This window comes from Cotesia typhae, unplaced genomic scaffold, assembly GCF_013202065.1.
Source record: "Cotesia typhae breed Kobodo isofemale line unplaced genomic scaffold, CoteBio_Ctyphae contig_33, whole genome shotgun sequence".
Lineage (NCBI taxonomy): Eukaryota > Metazoa > Arthropoda > Insecta > Hymenoptera > Braconidae > Cotesia > Cotesia typhae.
In genome coordinates, this window is record NW_027423741.1 from 2,589,697 (window position 1) to 2,609,327 (window position 19,631).

Here is a 19,631-nt window from a genome sequence, read left to right on the forward strand (position 1 = left end):
AACCATAATTTATTTATTAAAGAAAATTAGAAAAATTGTGAAGTGACAGTTAAATTTAATGACATTAAAGTCACTTGACCCATTTTTTATTTTTTTTAACAAACAAATTTCTTCTAAAAAATAATTAAAAAAAAAAAAATTTTTAATTTCTTAAAATTTTTCCATGCCAATTTTTTTCGCCATAATTTATTTGTTAAAAAAATTATAAAATATCTGCTAAATTAATTTTCCTCTAAATTTAATGGCATTAATTATAAATAAAAGTTATCAGAAACTTATTTATTAATAAACTACAATTAATTCTTGGAAAATAATGAATAATGTTATTAATATAAAGATTAAAATAATGTTTCACTCAGTCCATCGATGAGTACAGTGCTGATTTGTGCACACATAATAAAGTCTCATTTCTTCTTCAGCACGTCGTGTTTGAGCTTGGAAGAAAACAGCCTCTCGGTGGTTACACTTTGGACAAGGATGATCCTCTGTCCTCGGTAAGGTCGGATCAGAAATAACGTCCTGAACAATGTGTGTTAACTCACTGAAAGTACACAGCAATGTAAATAAAAATAAAAACATATATTTAATTTTATGACATGAACTTACTCAATTTCATGCATAATTTTGTTTACATAAATGCAATTACTGTCTGCATTTTGTTTAAAGTCACAATTTCTGCACTGTAACAAAAAATAATTAAAAAAAAATAAATAAATAAATATCATGACAAGTAAAATTATTCTTTTGAGGTTAGACGTAAACTTACCGCATACAAAAGTACTTTATTTTCCTTATCCTCTTTAGGATACAACATATTATTACATTCTTGACAAAATCTTATTCCTACAAATCCTGGGCCGTCGTGATGAGAGTCATAATTTGTCAATCGCGACATTTTTAATTGTAATAATTAAAAAAAAAAAAATAAAGGTTATACATATGTAGACGCTGTGAGTCGATAAGAATGCTAATGTCAACGGTGAATTTTTGTAACCCTTCATTGCTCGCGCATTTTTGTTGTCTCACTCTTACTATAGTAATTTACTATAGGTTGAGTAGTGTTTTAAAGGATTCTCTAACGGTGGGATCAACGCAAGGATCACGGAGGCTAGATATAAGGAGGACGATCGACATAGGTAAATGTACAGTTAGTGCGTCCGGAAAACTGAGGATAGATCATTTTCAAAAAGAAGCCGCTAGGGCGTCACTACGTTCGCTAATGTCCGGATCATGGCGTCCGTTTGTTATTGTTTATTAATAACACCAAATTGACATTCAGTTAGTTAATTAGTTTTTTAATTAATAATCAAAGTGATAATAGTTTAAAATGGTAAATAAATGTATAGTTGATGGGTGTTTGAGTGGCCGGATAAAAGATCGTAATAAAAATTAAAATTAAATAGTCGAAACACGTCTTTATTTATTGTGCCACAGGTAATATAACCTAACTTAGTATTTTTGTAAGAAATAATTTTTATACTAATTAAATTTATATTAATTAAATGATTATAAAAAAATTTTACCTATAGAAATTAAAGGAAATTATAAGTGCTCTTTTTTCAAAATATTTTTTTAAATAATTTATGTTACAAGAGTCCCAAAAATTTTTATATCAGTAGATTTTAGTATCATTTTTGATCAAATTAAAAAGAAATTGTAAAAAGGTATAACGTAATTTTTTTCTTCTTAGAATTAGTTTTAAAAAAATTGCATCGTTACCATTTTTTTGGAGCTAACGTTTTACTCAAAGTAACTTATCAAAATTATTTCCAAATATAACTTCATGTCAATTTTTTGTTTGTTTATTCAAGTGTCCAGACTTGTTAAAATTGTGGTACTGTGGATTAAAGCAAGATCTCACCCCAAAAAAAGATTATGTCTGTGAATTACATTTTAATGATCAAGATATTATTAAAACTGATAAAATATTATTGACTACTGGAATTTATGAAGAATTACCTCGAAAAAGATACTCGCTAAAGCCTGATGCTATTCCGACGTTGAATCCGAACCGTGTAAACAAAGCTTGCAACAATGAAAATAACGAAGCTCAGTATATGCAATGCCATTTATTAATTACAAATGACCATAAAACTAACTCACCACAAAACCAAGAACCAATAATTAGTAATGATCTCATAAACATAATTAATTGTGAGTCACCAAAACGCATTGACGTATTTGAAAATTTTGAAGAAAATGATAATTGTGAGAACGAAATGCAGGTAAAGAAAAATTAAAATTTCGAATTATTACTCTGCAACTTAAGATAAAAGCACAAACAATTAGGAGGCCTAATTACTCTTGTTTGTTAGAATATTTATTTAAGTACTTGAGATATTGAGAAAGTGAAGCTCCCTGCCTTCGTGGAGCAAAAATAGTATACACTCTACGGGAAGTAAATAAAAAAGCCTCAGATCACATATTTGTCAACCTCGGCTTCGCCTCGGCCGACAATTACATGTGATCTGAGACATTTCTTACTTTTCTTCCGTAGGTGTGTAATATACTATTATAAATAATAAGAAACATTCACTATAAAAATTATCAAGTTTACTCGAATTTATTATAGCAGTGTATGAGAGTTAAATTTGAAAAATATTGTTATAAAACAAATAGTCTTTCGAAAAGAAATTATTAATTATTTTTTTTTCATATTCACGTTCTTTTCTCTATTCAATTCTTTAAAACAAAAGTAAATGAAATAATTAAAGAATCATGTTATAAGATATTTCAATAAGTCAAACAATCTGAATTATGAATATGTTAAAAAAGTTAAGTCTTTAGACATGTCTCTTATATCGTCTCCTATAAATTTAGAACTATTATTACAAAAAAATAATCATTAATTTTTGTTTATTTAATCATTTCAAGCCACGTGAGTTATCTACTCCTGAATTACGTCTTGAGAAATGTTCTTTATTAACAATTATCAACGTGTTGAAATTCAATGCTTTGCCACAAAATTGGAGTTGGACAATAGATTTAGTTAATCCAAAAAATATAGTTTTATGTCATTTAGATAAAGTATCCATGAATTTAAAATTTCGTATAAAAATAAGTGAAGACTTCAATATATCAGTAAGAATTTTTAGATCTTGTAATTTATTTTTTCACAGTATAAACATAAAGTTCCGAACGTTGGTTGCTAACGAATGTTCAAATTTCTTCGAAGCGAACATTACACAGAAATATATCAGTTCTCAAAGTTATTTTCTCGATTTTTTCGCGTATTTTTGAAGATTTTGATAGAATAGCTTTCAAGAATTTTGAAAATTCATAAGAATCTAATGTTCGAACGTCAGTTTTTTTTTTTGTGGTAATGTTAACATTATACTTTTGATTAGTTACTTAACTTGAAAACGCAAGAGTCGGTAGAATTCAATACCAATTTTTCCCAAATATCTGATTTTTGGGAGTTTTTGAAGGAATTGGAAAACTGTGAGTTATGTGAAGGGACTGGATTACTTTTCCATTTTTGGCTACGGACATTAATTTTTTGTTATTAATAAATTTTAAAAAATTTGCTATCGATTTTCCATGTTTAAAAAATCGATTACCAAACTTAATAATTATTGTGTATCTTAAGTACGGAGCACATTAGTATACTCTACAATTGCCTAAAAATGATAATTCTAAGGTTTTTTATTACTTGTTAAATGAACTTTACTAGTATCATTTCTCATTAATAATAGATGTTCATCGGCGTGTTCTGGTGTGTCATTGCCTGACGAACAATATAAGAAACAAATGAATCTTTTTCGATGCTTTGCTTGTCGGCAATTGAGACGGAAATTGCAAAATCGATCGTACAAAGTCAAACCCGACATTAAAAGTTCGTACACTGACTTGAAGTACCAGGAGAGCCTGAAAACTAAACAAATTCAGCGCCTCAAACGTAAAGTAGGTATTTACTTATTTATCGTTTCTTCATGTATACTTGATTATTTACAGGTTGTGAGTGTTTAAGATCAATATTCTTTTTTTTTTTTCAATAAACTTAAAAGTTTGATACAATGCTCGTTACATTACATTATCATTTCGTCAATACGGTTTAGTTTGTGAATACAAATTTAATCAACTACAATCTGAGAACTTAAATTAAATCACCTGTAAATGCCTATTTAACTATTTAACCCTTTACAGAATGAATCACTCATCAAAATTATAGAAACGCAACGACTTAATTGTATGGCAATTAAAGATGAAGCTCTAAGAGCGGAAATTTCTATTTTGCCTCCCGTGCAACAACTAGCAATTCGTGCTTGTTTTAATGCAGTAAAAGCTAAAAATGCCAAACAACGAAGATATACGGTTGAGTGGGTTTATGAATGTTTGCTACTTGGTATAAAAATGCTGCGGTATATGAACGACTCAGAGAACGTCAAATCCTCCCTCTTCCCTGCAAAGACACCCTTAACAAATATATCCAGAAGTTGGATAGCGCTTTTGGTTTCCCTAAAGCCATATTCGACACTCTTCGTATTAAAAGTTCACGTATGGAACCACATGAAAACGGGGTATCCATGCACCATTCCTGTCACACTTTACTACTAACTGCAAATCTTAAAAATGCAAATCTTAAAAACGCAACCATTTTAACTATATCTAACAACTCTACTTAGCTATCGAGTATGATTATATTAACAAATCCGAGCGCATAAGTTTTTAGCTGAAAAAGTAATTCGTATTTGATATTTTTAAATAACTCTTTAAAAGCTTCATTAACTTTTAACAGTAGCTGGCTATTATTGTTAGACTACATCTGATTCACATTTATTTCATTCTAACAATTTTTTATTTTTTCTCCTAGGTACCCTTTTAATAGATGAAGTAGCTTTAAGTGAAGCCGTGAAGCTAAATCGGAGAACTATGCAGCTTGATGGTTTTGTAGACTTGGGGGCACATACTCCGGAAAATTTAATCAACAGTCGGGCTGATCATGCCTTAGTCTTCATGTACCAACCTTTTCAGGGTAACTGGGTGCAAGTAGTTGGTAGCTTCCTGAGCAGAAATTCTGTCACGAGTGCCATTCTTCACAAATTACTCATTGAATGCATCGTATTACTGGAGAATGCTGGGTTTTATGTTGATGTCGTTACTTCTGATGCAGCTCAATGGAACAGAGGAGCATGGACACTTTTCGGTGTCAAAGATGGACAATGTAGCTGTGATCATCCATGCAATTTTGACCGCAGACTTTGGTTTATTTCGGATTTTCCACACTTAATAAAATGTTTCAGGAACAAAATTATGAAACGATTGTTTTTTTGGGTAAGCTTCTCTTATAATATGATTTTTAACACCAGTGTACTGTTATTCACGATTGAATTTTCAATTTAGTTAGCATTGGAATGAATATATTCATAAGTGACCTATTTAATTTTACAACTATCAAATTTTTCAATGATTGTATTTAATTATTTATGAAAATGTTATTTATTTTTAGACTCCAGATGGTTTTGTAAGAAAAAGTCATTAGGAAGCTTTATTATTGCATGAAATTTATCTGAAAGCCAATCTAAAAATAGCTTATCAACTAACTCCCCAGCATTTAAATCCAGAAGGATATCAAAAGATGAATGTCCCGTTGGCTTATCAGGTAATTATAATTATAAAGCTGCGAGAGTAAGTTAAAATGAATTTAAGATTATCATTAACATCGAGGTAACTGGCCTAATATTTATCTTTAATTTCTAACAATTCATATTATAAATAGCTGATTCAGTTAAAATAAATAATAAGATGTATTTATTCTTATTTTGATAAAAAATTAATTTTTATAAATTTTCAATCATAACAACTGCTTATCTAATTTTAATGAGAAAAATTAAAACTTTTTGTTTTTAGCTTTTTCGAAAAATATACAAGTTGCAATGGCGACTTATAAGAACGCTACTCCTGAGCTCAGTGATTGCGATCCAACAGTGGTTTTTATTAAAAGAGTAAATGATTTAATTGAAGCCATGAGTTCACGTACTCCTTTGAATGCTTTACGTTTAAATGATAATTGTCCCCGAAAAAGGTAATTTTTAATATATACATTAGGTCTTTTGATAGCTTCATACAATTTTTTCGCAATAATAAAGCGAAAATTATAGTTCTAAACGGAGAACCATTGTCAACATAAAACCATCATTATACCATGTGTACATGATCACATATTATAACCAATATTGGAAAATATTTATAAAGTATATATATGTAAGTATATAACTATAAAAATAATTTAAGACACTCCAATCTTATCATGACATTATTCCTACTAATGTTTGCACATAATCCAGTCTCGCAAGTTTACTTACATTTTCAATATGAAACTTATTAAACGAAACTTCAAATGATAGTCAAATTCAATGAATTTGAGTTTATTAGTTGCGGAAGTTCCTAATCTTTATCATAGCTGATATTCTCTTGGACTATGTATCCTATTTTCTGAAACATGCATTTTTCTAGAGTAATTTCTACTACCATAAGATAGAGGATAAATAAGTAATGCTATTTATTTTTGCTAGGTAATAAGTGATTTTATTGATTATCTGAAGATTTGGGAAGCCAAAGCTAATGAAGAAAGAGAACTTTATAAAAGAAGAAGAAAGGCAAAAAACAAAAATCAAAAATGAAAATGAAGTTGATGATAAATTTTTTTCGCAATTACTCCTAGTACTCTTACTGGATTAAAAATTACGTTACAGGCTACTTTAGAGCTAAGTGAATTTTTGCAAAAGAATGTAATTTTGAGTACTTGATGACATCGCGGCTTAATCAAGATCAATTAGAAGTATGTATTAATCGTTGGATTTTTATCAAATGAATAATTAAAAATTGTTATAGTAAATATTCTTTTTTTTTTTTAATATTTGAATCTTATTTAATTTATAGAAGTTCTTCGGTATAATGCGGAGTGTTTGTCGTTGCAACGATCATCCGGATACAATCCTTTTCGGGCAAGTTTTTCGATTATTGTGTTCATATTCATTAGTCACGCCGCCGAAAGGGTCCAATGTCACAGCTGGTGAATTACTACAATCTTTAATGCAGTCCAAAGATTCTCTGGCTACAGCTAATGCATTAAAAAAATTGGCTGAATGAAATTGACGCTATTGTTGAAAATGGTATTTCTAGTAATAATTATTCGTCTAGTGATGATAATAATAATACATTTTCTCATCCAAATACCTCTGTGGCTAAAAACCCTTTGAAAGCTTGTTAGACGAAGATAGTGATGACGATAATGATGATACTATACCGTCATTTATTAGAAAACCATTCGAAAGTTTATTAGACGAAGATAGTGAGGATGATATAGAGGACGATGATGATTTGTATCACGATAATCATTATCCGTTCGAAAATTTAACTGAGGTTGACGATTCTTCTACTGAAAACAACATTAATCATCATAATCAAAATAAAATTAATATTGATTCAAATGAAAACTTTTACAAAGTGAAAATGATTGGGAAGGAAGTAATAGTTTTCGTGATGACCAGCATTACCATCATGATTATGATGTTGTTTCCACCAGTGATGGTATAGTTGCTTATATTGCTGGATATGTTGCGAGAAAATTTCAGCGAATGACTTCTTGCTGTGAATGTATTGAAACATTACGCTCTGCGAATTCCTCTGAACGTGATCGGGTCATATAATTAATGAGCAATGGTGGATTAATTTTTCCCAGTGAAAATTTATTCAGACTAATTAAAAAATTGGAACAAATAGTTTTAACCGTAGTTGGTACTAAAACTGTTAAAATAAATACTATGCACCAAGTGCTAGAGAAAATAGCAAAAGCTAAATGCCTCCCCATCCTAGGATGTGATGAACACAAAAAGGAGCTTACGGCTAAAATATTGAATAATTTTGTAATTATGAGAGGTAATTTTTTAGCTAATCTTATCAACCGAACTCTTAACGAACGAAAGATGATGGCCAAGAAACATCGTAAAATTTCTAAACTAGCTTAACTTATTAAACTCTTCAGTAATATTCTACTTTCAACATATATACGCTTATTAATTAAGAATAAAATTACCTAAACTATTTGAATACTTTATTATTATTATTATTATTATTATTATTATTATTATTATTATTATTATTATTACTATTACTATTATTATTATCCCAATTCGCAACTAAAAATGAAATTTTAATGTTTTCTTTTGATAAATGTGATTGTACATTGCATTCCGCGTCATTTATTTAAAAACCTGACATTAGAGACACTTGCGCACTCTAGTGGTGAAAGATCTGTCCTCCAATTTTCGGACGCTTGTAATACATTACGATCGTCCTCCTTATATCTAGCCTCCGTGGCAAGGATAATAATATCTATCTCGAAGAACCCGAATGTGTTTAACGGTTGGATCGATACTCAAAGGAGAGGAATTTCATTAACTGAGAAGCCAATCAAGATACTGGAATATTTAATTACTCACAGCTGATTGGACGGAGCTAAAAAAGTCCCTAGACAGTAAGTTAAAAAAACTAAAAAAATTAACAAACGGAAGTCACGCATTGTAAGTACGCCTAAAAATGATTTATCGCGCAATTACAATAATAAATTACACTATTGTTATAAATATATATATATATTTATATAAATATATATATATATATATATATATATATATATTAAAATATTCATTGCTACCGATAAATTGTAATCGAAATTTATAAATTAAAACAATTGACCAGAAGTTTATTATTTTAATAAATATTAATAATAATAATTATTATTTAAAATAATATTATTGAACATTTAAAAATAATTTGACAATAATATAATGCTGGTTTTTTTATTGTTTGCATTTGTCGGTTGAACAAACTTGATGCGCACAAGTTGATGCGCGTAAAACACTAGAATTAACAACGACATTAATAATTAACTAACAAAAATATTTCATGGGTTGCGGTGAAGGTGTCTGCTGACTTATTCCGACATATATTTACTCCTAAAAGTAAGTAATAAATTAAATGAAATATATTAATTATTATATATAATTTATTAATTAAATTTATATTTTATTTTTAGAGAATAATTTATAGTGAGCGGTATTATTTGAATAATTATTATTTAGTAATAATAAAAAGTGTGGTAATGTTTTTTTTGAATAGTAAAAGTTAGTAAATGGCGGTAGTGAGCGCTAGTGTTCCCATTGAATGCTACCCCCCAGCACTGGTGCTACCCCCACCCGTCTGTGCTCCCCTAGCCAGTGCAAATCTCGGCGGATGTATGTTTTCTTAAGGGATTCTTACTAATTCACGCGACGATTGGAGATTATTTTTCGTTAAAACTGTTATAAAGTGGTGATCCGTGCTGTTAGAGTGACACGACAAAGGTATTAATTGAGTATCAAGTGTTATTAGTGATTATTTAAAGTTAAATAATGAAGAAAGCGTGAGACAAAGTGCTCAAGGCGGTCCCTCGGGGGGTGATGGCCCTCACGCCGACAGAGCGTCATCTCCCACAATCTTTAAATAATAATATTATACTTTTAATATTAATAATAATATTTATTATTATTTTATAATTATTTGTTGATCGGTATTAATTATTAATTTAGCTAACCTATTGATGTGATACAAATACCGACACGTGATTTTTTTAAAAATGGCATTCGAACGCGTGGGTGTTTCTGTCTCTCTCTTTTTCGCGTACCAACAGGCATTATTACTTCTTTTTCTTCCTGTTATTTTTATTTATTTTTTTTATCTCATTTTACATTTTTACTCTTTTTTTTCCATCACGGCGCTCATCTCGCGCCGCATCGAGCTGTTATTTGTTTTGTTGCCCATCCATTCTTTATACAGCACGCTTAACTCTCTCAGCCACTTTTTCTTTGTTAATATATATCTATATATATACTTACTCATCGGTACAGTGTACGTGTGTGAATATATATATATATATATATATATATATATATATATATATATATATATATATATATATATATATATATATATATATATATATATATATATATATATATAACATAATATATAATGTATAATAAAAAAAGAATATTAAAATATATACGTGTACATCTATAGATATATATTAAAAAAAGATTAACTAAAGAAAAAAAACTTAACCGGGACGCCAAAATTTTTTTACCGTTAGCGTGGGTATCCCAGTTTGTTAATTAGTTGGTTACATACATACATAAGTATACGTCTAATGAATATTCGGCCGGGCTCAATAGATTTGCCATTCCAAGTTTTATTAGTTTGAGAACGTACTAGCGCAACGCTCTCTTGTGCCCATACTTTTCGGCAGTAATTTTATTGTTAATGGAGATTCTCTTATATACTCTGTAACAGCCATGTTGTTAATTCTTTGATATGTATAAGAGTTAGTTTTTGTTAACATCTTTATTTCCCGCTTTCCTCACTTCACCCTTTACTTCTTTATTTTTTTTTTATTTTTATTTTTATTTTAATTTATACATATTCATTGTCATTGTCATTTAATAGCAATAATTACTTACTCCGTTTATTTGTTTTCATTGTTGCCGTTTCATTCATACTTAATATTTTTATTTTAATATTATTATTATTTACAATTAAATATTCATTTTGTAAAATCGATTTTCTACAGTTTTACCTATGCAACAATAATCATAATAATTTACAATAGGTTGGGTTGGAGTAAATAAAACCTTGGTTTTATTTACTCCATTATTATTTTTTTAACTCCTCGAATAAATGATCTAGCGATCATTTAAATTGCGTCATTAGAAATGTTTAAGTATTCACGGTGATATTTTATTCAAGAGTTCAACATTTGAATCATTAATCAGTTTCATATTGTCATCATTAAATCAATTTTTTTAAATTTAATTTAATTTATTATTATTTAATTAGAATAAAAATAATAATGATTGATTTTATTTCAGATAAAAAGAGCTGGTCAAATTGGATCTATCATTTAAGATCATGGAACCTGGAAATAACTTACCTCCACCGGGTACTTACCCTGATGGAGACCGTACACAACTTTGTGTATCATGGCACTCACACCAGTCAAATATGCACAACGCATTTCCAAAGCTCCTCAGTTCGGAGCAGTTTGTTGATGTCACATTGGCCTGCGATGGTGGCTCAATAAAGTGTCACAAGGTGGTATTGTCTGCCTGCAGTGATTATCTCGAGAGATTATTACTAGAAATACCTTGTTCGCATCCCATTATTTTCTTACGGGATATGCGTATGTGGGAGCTACAAGCGCTCGTTGAATTTATGTACCGGGGAGAAGTTTATGTCGAGCAACAGCAGCTTGCTAAATTGATGCAGGCTGCTGACGTTCTTCAGGTAATGAAGCATTTCAATAATATCATTATTAATAATAATAATAATAATAATAATTTAATTTATTAACTGGCTGTAGGACAACGTCCCCTAACAGCCAAAAGATAATACATAAAGTATTAAAGTGTAACATAAAAAATTAAATAATGAGATATAACATTTATATAAAAAATAATTTCAAATGAGAAAATGTTTATTATTTGGTCTCTTATCATCAGAATGCACTTGAAGTTAAAACTTAACAAGAAAAGGAGGAAATAATTAGAAATAATAATTTTGATATTTATTTTTTATAATACTTTATATTTTTAGTTTTTATTGGCTGTCCAATCTAATACAATTTTTTTCGTAATATTGTTAGACTGTATTTCCTTCCAGAGGAAATTATAAATAAATTATCGTCAATTCATGTTTAAATTTGTCATTAAAAATAAATTTGACTGAAAAAGTTAGAGCCTTTGGCGCGTAACCAAAAGATCCAGGTTCGAGTCTTGATCTGGGCCGTCCGAATTATTTTTTGTCAAATTTATCTTTAATGACAAATTTAGATAAGAATTGACGATAATTAATGCCTAGAGGGAAATACAGGCTAACAATATTACTAAAAATATAAAATAATAATAATAATATTGATAGCTAGTGATGATGATAATAATAATAATTTATTAAATTTCAGATTCGTGGATTGTCAGGTCAAACACGAGATGTCAATCCAGAAACCTCAACACCACCAAGTGTATCGAGTACACACTCAGAGCCGACGACTCCAATTAAAAGAACCCCACAAGTCCCCGCCGTAAAAGAAATTATTGAAGACGAAGAAGATGACGAAGAAGACGATGGACCAACTCAAAATGACGACCCGATGGCTTTCCTGGATAACTCTACAAATGTAACATTAAACTCGATAAACAACACTTCTCTCACTGTCACTCCCACCGACCCCTCAGTCTCCGAACCGTCTAATTTCCTGACCATAGACCACACTGAAAATATCGAGCACACCGAAGCACTTCAGCATTTGGAAAAGGCGCTAAGTTCTTGTGAAGCCACGATGACCGAAACGCCTGGTATGGTTAAAATGGAACCCGACGAACAATTTTTTCAACAGGACAAACCCTATTCAATCAGTATGGTACCCACGCCAAACAATTGCAACGCGACCAATAATAGTAACAGCAACAGCCCCTTCCCTGCAATCGAAGGTAAGTTTTTAATTACTTGTTTTTCTTTTTTGAGATTTTTTTATAAGTTGATACTCTTTAAACGGAAAGTTTATTATAATTTAACCAAGCTTGTGCATAGTTTTAAAGTTGTAACTTATAGACTTGATTACTTATTCAGTATCGAGTCTAGAGCGTTCAAGTACTTGATAAATTAATACCATTGAGCTATCGCTGGTTATTATTAATTAAAACTATTATTGACGATCACGTTTATTTTTAAAAATGATATAATTGTTTCATAGAATTTGGATTATAAATGAAAATCACTTATATTTATTTATTCAAGCTTTACAATGATAAAATATAAAAGTCATTAAATTTAATATCTTAAACAATACTGAGTATAAACAGCTCTTGTTTTAGATATATGTAATTTAATGACTATTTTGTTTATCACTTTGGAGTTTCAAGTATGAATAAACATATTATATGAAACGTTGCTCATTTATTTTTTTATTGTCCAAATATTCATGGAATAATTTTTTATCAGTAATTAAAAGTTTAGATAAAAATTTAATGACACAATAAATAATATCGGAGCTTGATGAATGATATTATTTATATTTAAAAAAAAAAAAAAAAAAAAAAATTACATATTTAATATTAAATAATAATTATAAATTTGGATATTTAGGTTATCAAAGACGACAACGGCGATCAGAAGCAGAGTTAAAGTTGGCATCGGACATGGTGGCCCGCGGCAAAACGTTTCAAGTAGCTTCCGAGAAATACAACATTCCGATCAGCACGATTCGCTTCTACATGGTCCGAAAGGGGCTTTTGCAGAGGCGAAAACGGGGACGCGGATCGACTAACATAGGTGCGTCCAACAGTCAGCCTGGCAGCCCCGCGACTCCGCCATTTCACATGATGAATTACCGCTTGCCTGAGAGTTTAAATTCAACTCTTCAGTAGTGGCTAACTTATGTGAAAGTGAATAATAATAATAATGAAAAAAAAAAAAATAATAATTACCGGTTGTTGTATATCCGGTAGTAAACCTTGTCGATTCAGTATCACCGTCAAAATAATAATTATCGATTTCTTCCCTCATCGTCATCGATCACAAATCACAACCACCATTATTTCGATTTTATAATACATATAAATCGAATATTGATATTTATTTTTTATTATTATTATTATTATTATAATTATTATTATACATATGATTGTTTGATTTAATTCATATCAATCATTAGTTTGGCTGTTGTTGTTGTTGTTACTGCTGCTGCTGCTGCTGTTGACAATGACGACAGACAAGAGAGTTATAATTAAGTGATGATTTGATTATTTAACTCGGGTTTGTTTGTAACAGTCGTTAAGATTTAATCAATTAAATCCATAAAACGATAGACGAAACAAGATGTATTTGTTGTGTCAAGAGACAAGTAGAGAGTTGTATTAGGACATACCTACAACAGTATAATACAACTTTACCCCAATTTAGAATAGAAAAACAATAATAAAATAATGATATTACTTATAAATATTGTATGATATTGGAACTTATAATAATCCGGCTAATGTGATGAAGTAAAAGATCCCTTGTTTTTATTTTTTTTCTTTTTTTTTTTAATTTCATTAAACAGGAATCTCTTGCAATTGCTACATACCGGGTAGCAATTTTAATAATGAGATTATTTGATTTGAGATTGTTAAAATACATTCCCATGAGTGGCCTACGTGGAAAAAAAAAAAAAAAAAAAAAAAAAAAGGAAAATTTTTTTATTTGTCTTAACTATCATCTAACGCTTATCTCAAACGAATATTTAATTACTTTGTCAAAGTATATTTATCATTTATCAGTTAAGAAAAATGATCCGTGTGTAGACAATATGATATAATATACCTTATAACTTTTAACTGTTATATTAATATTTATCTGGAGTGAGTTGTTTTTGTTCATAAAAACTGGCTTCTTTTTTCACAGACCCAGATTAAGACCCTCCGATGTAAGTCCGCGATACTCTGAAAAACTAATCATGACTTATAGTAGTAATAAAACGCTTTTTAAATATGAGTGTACAAAAATGAAAAATAAAAAAAAAAAAAAAGAAAAAAAATAGTTAACAAAATGCAAAAAATAATTATAAATTAATAAAGCAGGAGAGATAGATTATTAAAACGAAAATCAAGTAAATATACATGTAGTCAACGAGATATAATAACTAATTAATCAAGTTTTTATAAAAAGAATAAAAATATATATTTTTAAGTCATTAAATTAGTATTTTATTTTATTTTTTTTTTTTTTTTTTTATTTTTTGTAAAAATTTAATTGTTGGAACAGTATCTCAGAGCAAAATCAACAATGTTGTACGGTGTTAATGTCTTTATTAAATATAACATTCAAAAGAGGCCATATTTTTTCATGCAATGCAATAATCGAAATATAGTGTTACACTTACAAAGAAATAGATCGAACAAAAAGCAAATACAAAATATTATAATGATAATAATAATAATAATAGTAATTAATAATAATAAAATTAAAAAATACGCGATAGGCTTATGATATTTTTTTTTTGTTTCAATAGAGTGTCTGCTAGATATTAAATTACTCAAACAAGGCTCTAAAAAAAAAAAAAAAAAGTTACAAAAGAAATATAATAATACTTATGATTAAGTAAATAGATCTATTGAAAGCAGTATTCCAATCATCAATGCAGAATATTTAGTTTTTTAAACGGACATTAAAATGTTACTTACAACATTCAAATTGTTTCATTTTCATCAAATTTTTTTTTTCTTACTATTGTAGAAATAGTTGTAATTAATAATTATTATTAATTAATTAATTAATTACTTACGATTAATGAATTTTTTATTTGTTTTAAGTAAGCGACTATTCGATATAAAGGAGAGTAATAAATTGTAATATTATATGAATAATACGCGAATAAAACTCCTATATTATTATAATTATATATTATACGTATGAGAGTTGAGATATTTAAATATTTAATTGAATCGGTCTCTCTCTTTCTTGTTTTATTTACTCATTATGTTATTTTTTACAATTAATTAAGCTCAGCCATTTTGAGGCAATAAATATTATTGTTATTATTATTATCATTTAATTTCATCAATTAATTATTATTGATTGATGAAAAATATAATTATTAATTAACTTTCTCTGTATAACGGATTCGTAACTCGGTGAACGTTTGTATTTGTAGATAAACTAATGACTAGAATTTTTTAAAAATTATTTTATTGTTTATAGAGAACAAAATAAAGTACACAGACAAAAAAAATGATTAAAGTATAAAATCTATTAATACAGTCTTGCTACACAAAAGTTACCGAGCTAGGGCTATCATGTTTATAAATAACTAAAAATAATTATCATACATTTTATTGAAAATGATTGTAGTCATGATCGTTTCTTGGCATTTTTGATGAGTAAATTTACTTTTTTTTTTTTTATAGTCTAATTTAATTATTTTATAAATATCTAAATGTTTATTTTAAGTTTTATTTGTATTTAATGAACTTTATCTTTCGCGATACTTTTAATGAAAATTCGTAGGTACTTTTTCTAGGAAATACAAAAAAAAAAAAAAATTAAAAAAAAATTTTTTTAACAAATAAAAAGGCCTGTAGAAAAAAAAGGATGTAAAATTGTGATCTCGTGAATTATTTCAGCAGCTGCGAGCATAAAAACAATTAATTTGTAAAAGAGATTAGAAAAAAAAATAATGAAACTAGAGTTCGATAATTTATGATATTAAAAACATATATTTAAAGATAAATAAGTAAAATAAATAATGTCAAAGGAAAGTATGGTAAACTTAATTTTTTTAATTAAAAATTAATTATTGTGTTAATTTAAAAATGTTTATAATTTTTTTTTCTTGATAATATTTTTTTTACTTATCGATAAAATTGGTACAAATTAAAGAATTTATATTATTCTTTTTTTGCTATGAATTATTTTTATAGGGAAGTATACATAAAATAAAATTAATGATAATAATAATTTTTGAGTAATTGTAGAGTGGATAGGCAGCTCTGAGAAAATGCCTATTTTTTTTTAATTTTAAAATTGTATATTATTGAAGTAATATTAATAACTTTTAAGGAACAAAACAAGTCAGATGTTGAAGATGGTAGAGCAATACTTTCGTGTTATTTCAATCATACGAAACAAGAAAAAAATTCCCGTTTAATTTTTAATTACACTATAAACATTGATGAAAATAATAATAATAATAATAATAATAATAATAATAATAATAATAATAATAACAATAATAATAATGATAATATTAGGTCATACGTACATCTCCACGCGTTATCCCAAGTATTTTCAATTTATAAAATATATATTTAAAATGAAGTGAAAAAGAAATAATAATTAAGAAAAAAATGAAACAAATTTATAATTATTGAATAAGGCTATATTATAAATCGTTTTTTTTTTTTTTTTTTTTTTTTTTTTTTTGTTTAAGAGTACATTAATTTTAATATTAATTAAGATAATGTAAAATGTGTTAGTGAAGCATGCTTCTAAATAGTGATTTAGGTTATTGCTATAAACAATATATAAATATAATAATAATGATAATAATAATGATAATGATAGAATAATATTAACAATGAATCATGAAAAATAATTATCATAAGGCATTTAATAAGCGCAGAGTATTTCTTAATAAAATTATTTCTAAAACGAATCAATACCACGTTTACTCTTATTTTATTTTTCATACATGACGATATATTTAGTTACTGGAAAAAAAAAAAAAAAAAAAATAAATTTAAATTTAAATAACATATTCATCATTACTATTGTTATTGTTATTATAATACAGTCGAATTCATTTTATAAGGAATAATAATAGTAATAATGATAATATTGTGTATTTTGAGCATTAATCAATTGTCAATTCATTTTATTTAATTAAGTATTTAATTTTAGATTAATATTGTTTTCATATATTTATATATAACAATATGGATTTTTTAAAACAATTTTTAGTTTAAGTTATTATTATTTTATTGTTTGGATATCTATAATTTATGTAAATTGAATAAATTTTTATTGTTAATTATTATTTCTTTATTGAAATGTACGAAAAATTTTCAGTTTAATTTTACTTTAAATCTAAAAGTAGCAGAAATAATTTTTTTAACTTAAAAAAAAATTTTTATACAATTATTTTTAACAAAAATTAAACTTTGAATTTCTGCTACTTTAAAATTTTATTTTTTGAATTTATTGTTTTTTTTTTTAATGTTAAAAATTTTAATCTGAAAATTCAATCAATAATTATAATAAAATAATTGTAAAAAATAAAAGTAATTAATAAAAGAAGAAATTTCTTATAACAAGATTCGACTGTTGATAAAATAATAACACAAAACAAAAATTTGCTATAGAATAAATAAATAAATAAATAAAACACACTAACACGTGACTTAAAATTGTTAACGTGTTTGGGGATTTATTCGCAGGGCATTCATCAATGCGCTAGTGAGCGATCAGCATTAATCATGTCCATCATCATACAAGAAAATGGCTATCATCATCAAAATCATCATCAAGTAAACAATAATCATTATTTCAACCTTCCTGAGCGCCGAGACAGATGACCTAGGCATGTTTCCGATAGCCGACTTTAATAATCAGCGTGCCTACTCCTGGATGTATCTTCATCTTCATCATCATAATTACCACACCGTCATTATCATCAAAAAGCAATCGTACGCCATACGCCAAGATTTAGATAATAAATGGCGGATAACTTCAACTTGACAATACATCCGACTAAAAAAAAAAAAAAAAAAATAATAAAGTTATATTATAATGTAACTCACCCTCCAGTCCTTTTGCCGCTATTCTTATGACTGTATGCAAAATCAGATCGATAAGATTTTTATAATTAAAAATTTCTTTTTAATTATAAAAATTAAAAATTTAAAAAAAAAAAAAAAAAAAATTTTTTTTTTCGGGAATCGACGTATTATTGTGCAAAAAAATGCAAAAAAAAAATTTATACTCCCTTATGGCTCCCGGGACCCACCTCAAATGCCATAAGGGCGTATAACAAAAATTCTATTTTTTTTTTCTAAGTCGAAAAAAATTTTTAATTTGAAGAAAAAAATTTTTTTTTGCATTTTTTTGCAAAGGGGTCGGTTTCCAAAAAAAATTGACGTTTTTATGTATGAAACTTGCAGAAATGCAAAAAAAAAAATTTTCCTCATACCTAAAAATTTTTTTTGGACTAAAAAAAAATAATAGAATTTTTTAATTATCAAAATCGCATTAAATTACATAAACACTCGTTGAAAAATCTCATCGACCTAATTTTGCGTACAACCATAAGAATAGTGGCAAAAGGACTACTAAGAGCGATAAAATCGCTAGATTTTATTGATCTAATCAAGAATAATTACGTTTAAGCAAAAGATTTAAAAACAGTGAATTGTCACTCGATAGTTTCTTAATCATGTCCTGAGATTAATAAATTAATAATTAATTGTTAGTCCGCCGTATTGCGGGTTGATAAATAATAATAAAATAGAAGTAACATTATAACAATAATAATAAGATTAATTAGCTTGAGTCTCGTACATGTATGTATAAAAATATATGTGTTGAGATTTTTATTTTGTAACTTTAGAAGTAAATAATGTAACATTACTTTAATTGATCAAACTAAAAAGCGCCTTTGTCTGAAAAAGCGAATATAAAAGATAAGAAAAAAAATAATTAATTATTTAAGAAAAAAAAAAAAAAACAAACATGGAATAATTGTCTTGCTGTATAATAATATATATATATGATATAAGATGGTTTAATAACTCCTGGACCTATCTCACTAATATGATAAGTATCCAAGATCTTTATAACACTTATATGCTTATAGAAAAGGTCATTGACTACCACAAATCTGTCCTGGTGCCTTGGAATTACCCGTTCTCCCTTTAAATGCTCTTTTCTTCTTGCATTATATATCTTCTGTCGTCTGGATTAGATTCTTAGTCAGCAAAACTGTCAAAAAGGAACAAAATTAGTTGAGAGAGTCGGTTAAAGAATCTCCTTTATATGCATTTAGCTAAATATAAGTAGAAGTA

At 27.5% G+C, this 19,631-nt stretch overlaps 3 protein-coding genes and 1 long non-coding RNA gene across 9 annotated transcripts; 2 read left to right on the forward strand and 2 right to left on the reverse strand.

Moving 5' to 3' along the window:
- Nucleotides 1-264: 264 nt before the first annotated feature.
- On the reverse strand, nt 265-1,019 carry Rpii15 (RNA polymerase II subunit RpII15). Its single transcript, XM_074240899.1, has 3 exons — nt 767-1,019; nt 607-680; nt 265-541 (listed from the first exon to the last, which is right to left on the reverse strand). The coding sequence occupies exons 1-3, from the start codon at nt 893-895 to the stop codon at nt 352-354; spliced, it is 393 nt and encodes a 130-aa protein (XP_074097000.1). The 5' UTR covers nt 896-1,019; the 3' UTR covers nt 265-351.
- A 91-nt stretch (nt 1,020-1,110) lies between these two features.
- LOC141526108 (uncharacterized) lies at nt 1,111-5,810 on the forward strand. Of its 4 annotated transcripts, XM_074240897.1 has the most exons (7): nt 1,130-1,434; nt 1,812-2,225; nt 2,875-3,081; nt 3,348-3,441; nt 3,696-3,907; nt 4,814-5,274; nt 5,450-5,810. In XM_074240897.1, the coding sequence occupies exons 5-7, from the start codon at nt 3,751-3,753 to the stop codon at nt 5,480-5,482; spliced, it is 651 nt and encodes a 216-aa protein (XP_074096998.1). In that variant the 5' UTR covers nt 1,130-1,434; nt 1,812-2,225; nt 2,875-3,081; nt 3,348-3,441; nt 3,696-3,750; the 3' UTR covers nt 5,483-5,810. The 4 variants fall into 4 exon arrangements, with proteins under 4 accessions (XP_074096999.1, XP_074096998.1, XP_074096997.1 ...); XM_074240896.1 differs by lacking the exon at nt 3,348-3,441; XM_074240898.1 differs by lacking the exons at nt 2,875-3,081; nt 3,348-3,441; nt 5,450-5,810 and adding an exon at nt 4,147-4,314 and having other exon boundaries at nt 1,111-1,434; nt 3,696-3,903; nt 4,814-4,952.
- A 3,055-nt stretch (nt 5,811-8,865) lies between these two features.
- On the forward strand, nt 8,866-14,286 carry LOC141526082 (uncharacterized). 3 transcript variants are annotated; one of them, XM_074240846.1, is made up of 4 exons: nt 8,866-8,966; nt 10,908-11,322; nt 11,996-12,524; nt 13,180-14,286. In XM_074240846.1, exons 2-4 carry the CDS (start codon nt 10,948-10,950, stop codon nt 13,458-13,460), a joined length of 1,185 nt encoding a protein of 394 aa, XP_074096947.1. In that variant the 5' UTR covers nt 8,866-8,966; nt 10,908-10,947; the 3' UTR covers nt 13,461-14,286. The 3 variants fall into 3 exon arrangements, with proteins under 3 accessions (XP_074096947.1, XP_074096946.1, XP_074096948.1); XM_074240845.1 differs by lacking the exon at nt 8,866-8,966 and adding an exon at nt 9,136-9,347; XM_074240847.1 differs by lacking the exon at nt 8,866-8,966 and adding an exon at nt 10,207-10,363.
- Nucleotides 14,287-15,954: 1,668 nt separating this feature from the next.
- LOC141526083 (uncharacterized) lies at nt 15,955-19,291 on the reverse strand. Its single transcript, XR_012478959.1, has 3 exons — nt 18,951-19,291; nt 17,966-18,321; nt 15,955-17,282 (listed from the first exon to the last, which is right to left on the reverse strand). It is a non-coding gene; the product is annotated as an uncharacterized LOC141526083 (long non-coding RNA).
- Nucleotides 19,292-19,631: the final 340 nt, after the last annotated feature.

Bases quoted from the DNA above. Each gene is read 5' to 3' on its own strand.
- LOC141526082 (XM_074240846.1), top strand. From the start codon at position 10,948: ATGGAACCTGGAAATAACTTACCTCCACCGGGTACTTACCCTGATGGA. The intron at 11,323-11,995 runs GTAATGAAGCAT...ATTAAATTTCAG, and splicing joins AGGCTGCTGACGTTCTTCAG to ATTCGTGGATTGTCAGGTCA. The intron at 12,525-13,179 runs GTAAGTTTTTAA...TTGGATATTTAG, and splicing joins CCCCTTCCCTGCAATCGAAG to GTTATCAAAGACGACAACGG.
- Rpii15 (XM_074240899.1), bottom strand. From the start codon at position 895: ATGTCGCGATTGACAAATTATGACTCTCATCACGACGGCCCAGGATTT. The intron at 681-766 runs GTAAGTTTACGT...TTTTTGTTACAG, and splicing joins ATAAAGTACTTTTGTATGCG to TGCAGAAATTGTGACTTTAA. The intron at 542-606 runs GTAAGTTCATGT...GTGTACTTTCAG, and splicing joins AAAATTATGCATGAAATTGA to TGAGTTAACACACATTGTTC.
- LOC141526108 (XM_074240894.1), top strand. From the start codon at position 2,200: ATGATAATTGTGAGAACGAAATGCAG. The intron at 3,908-4,813 runs GTATTTACTTAT...TTTTTCTCCTAG, and splicing joins GCGCCTCAAACGTAAAGTAG to GTACCCTTTTAATAGATGAA. The intron at 5,275-5,449 runs GTAAGCTTCTCT...ATTTATTTTTAG, and splicing joins TGAAACGATTGTTTTTTTGG to ACTCCAGATGGTTTTGTAAG.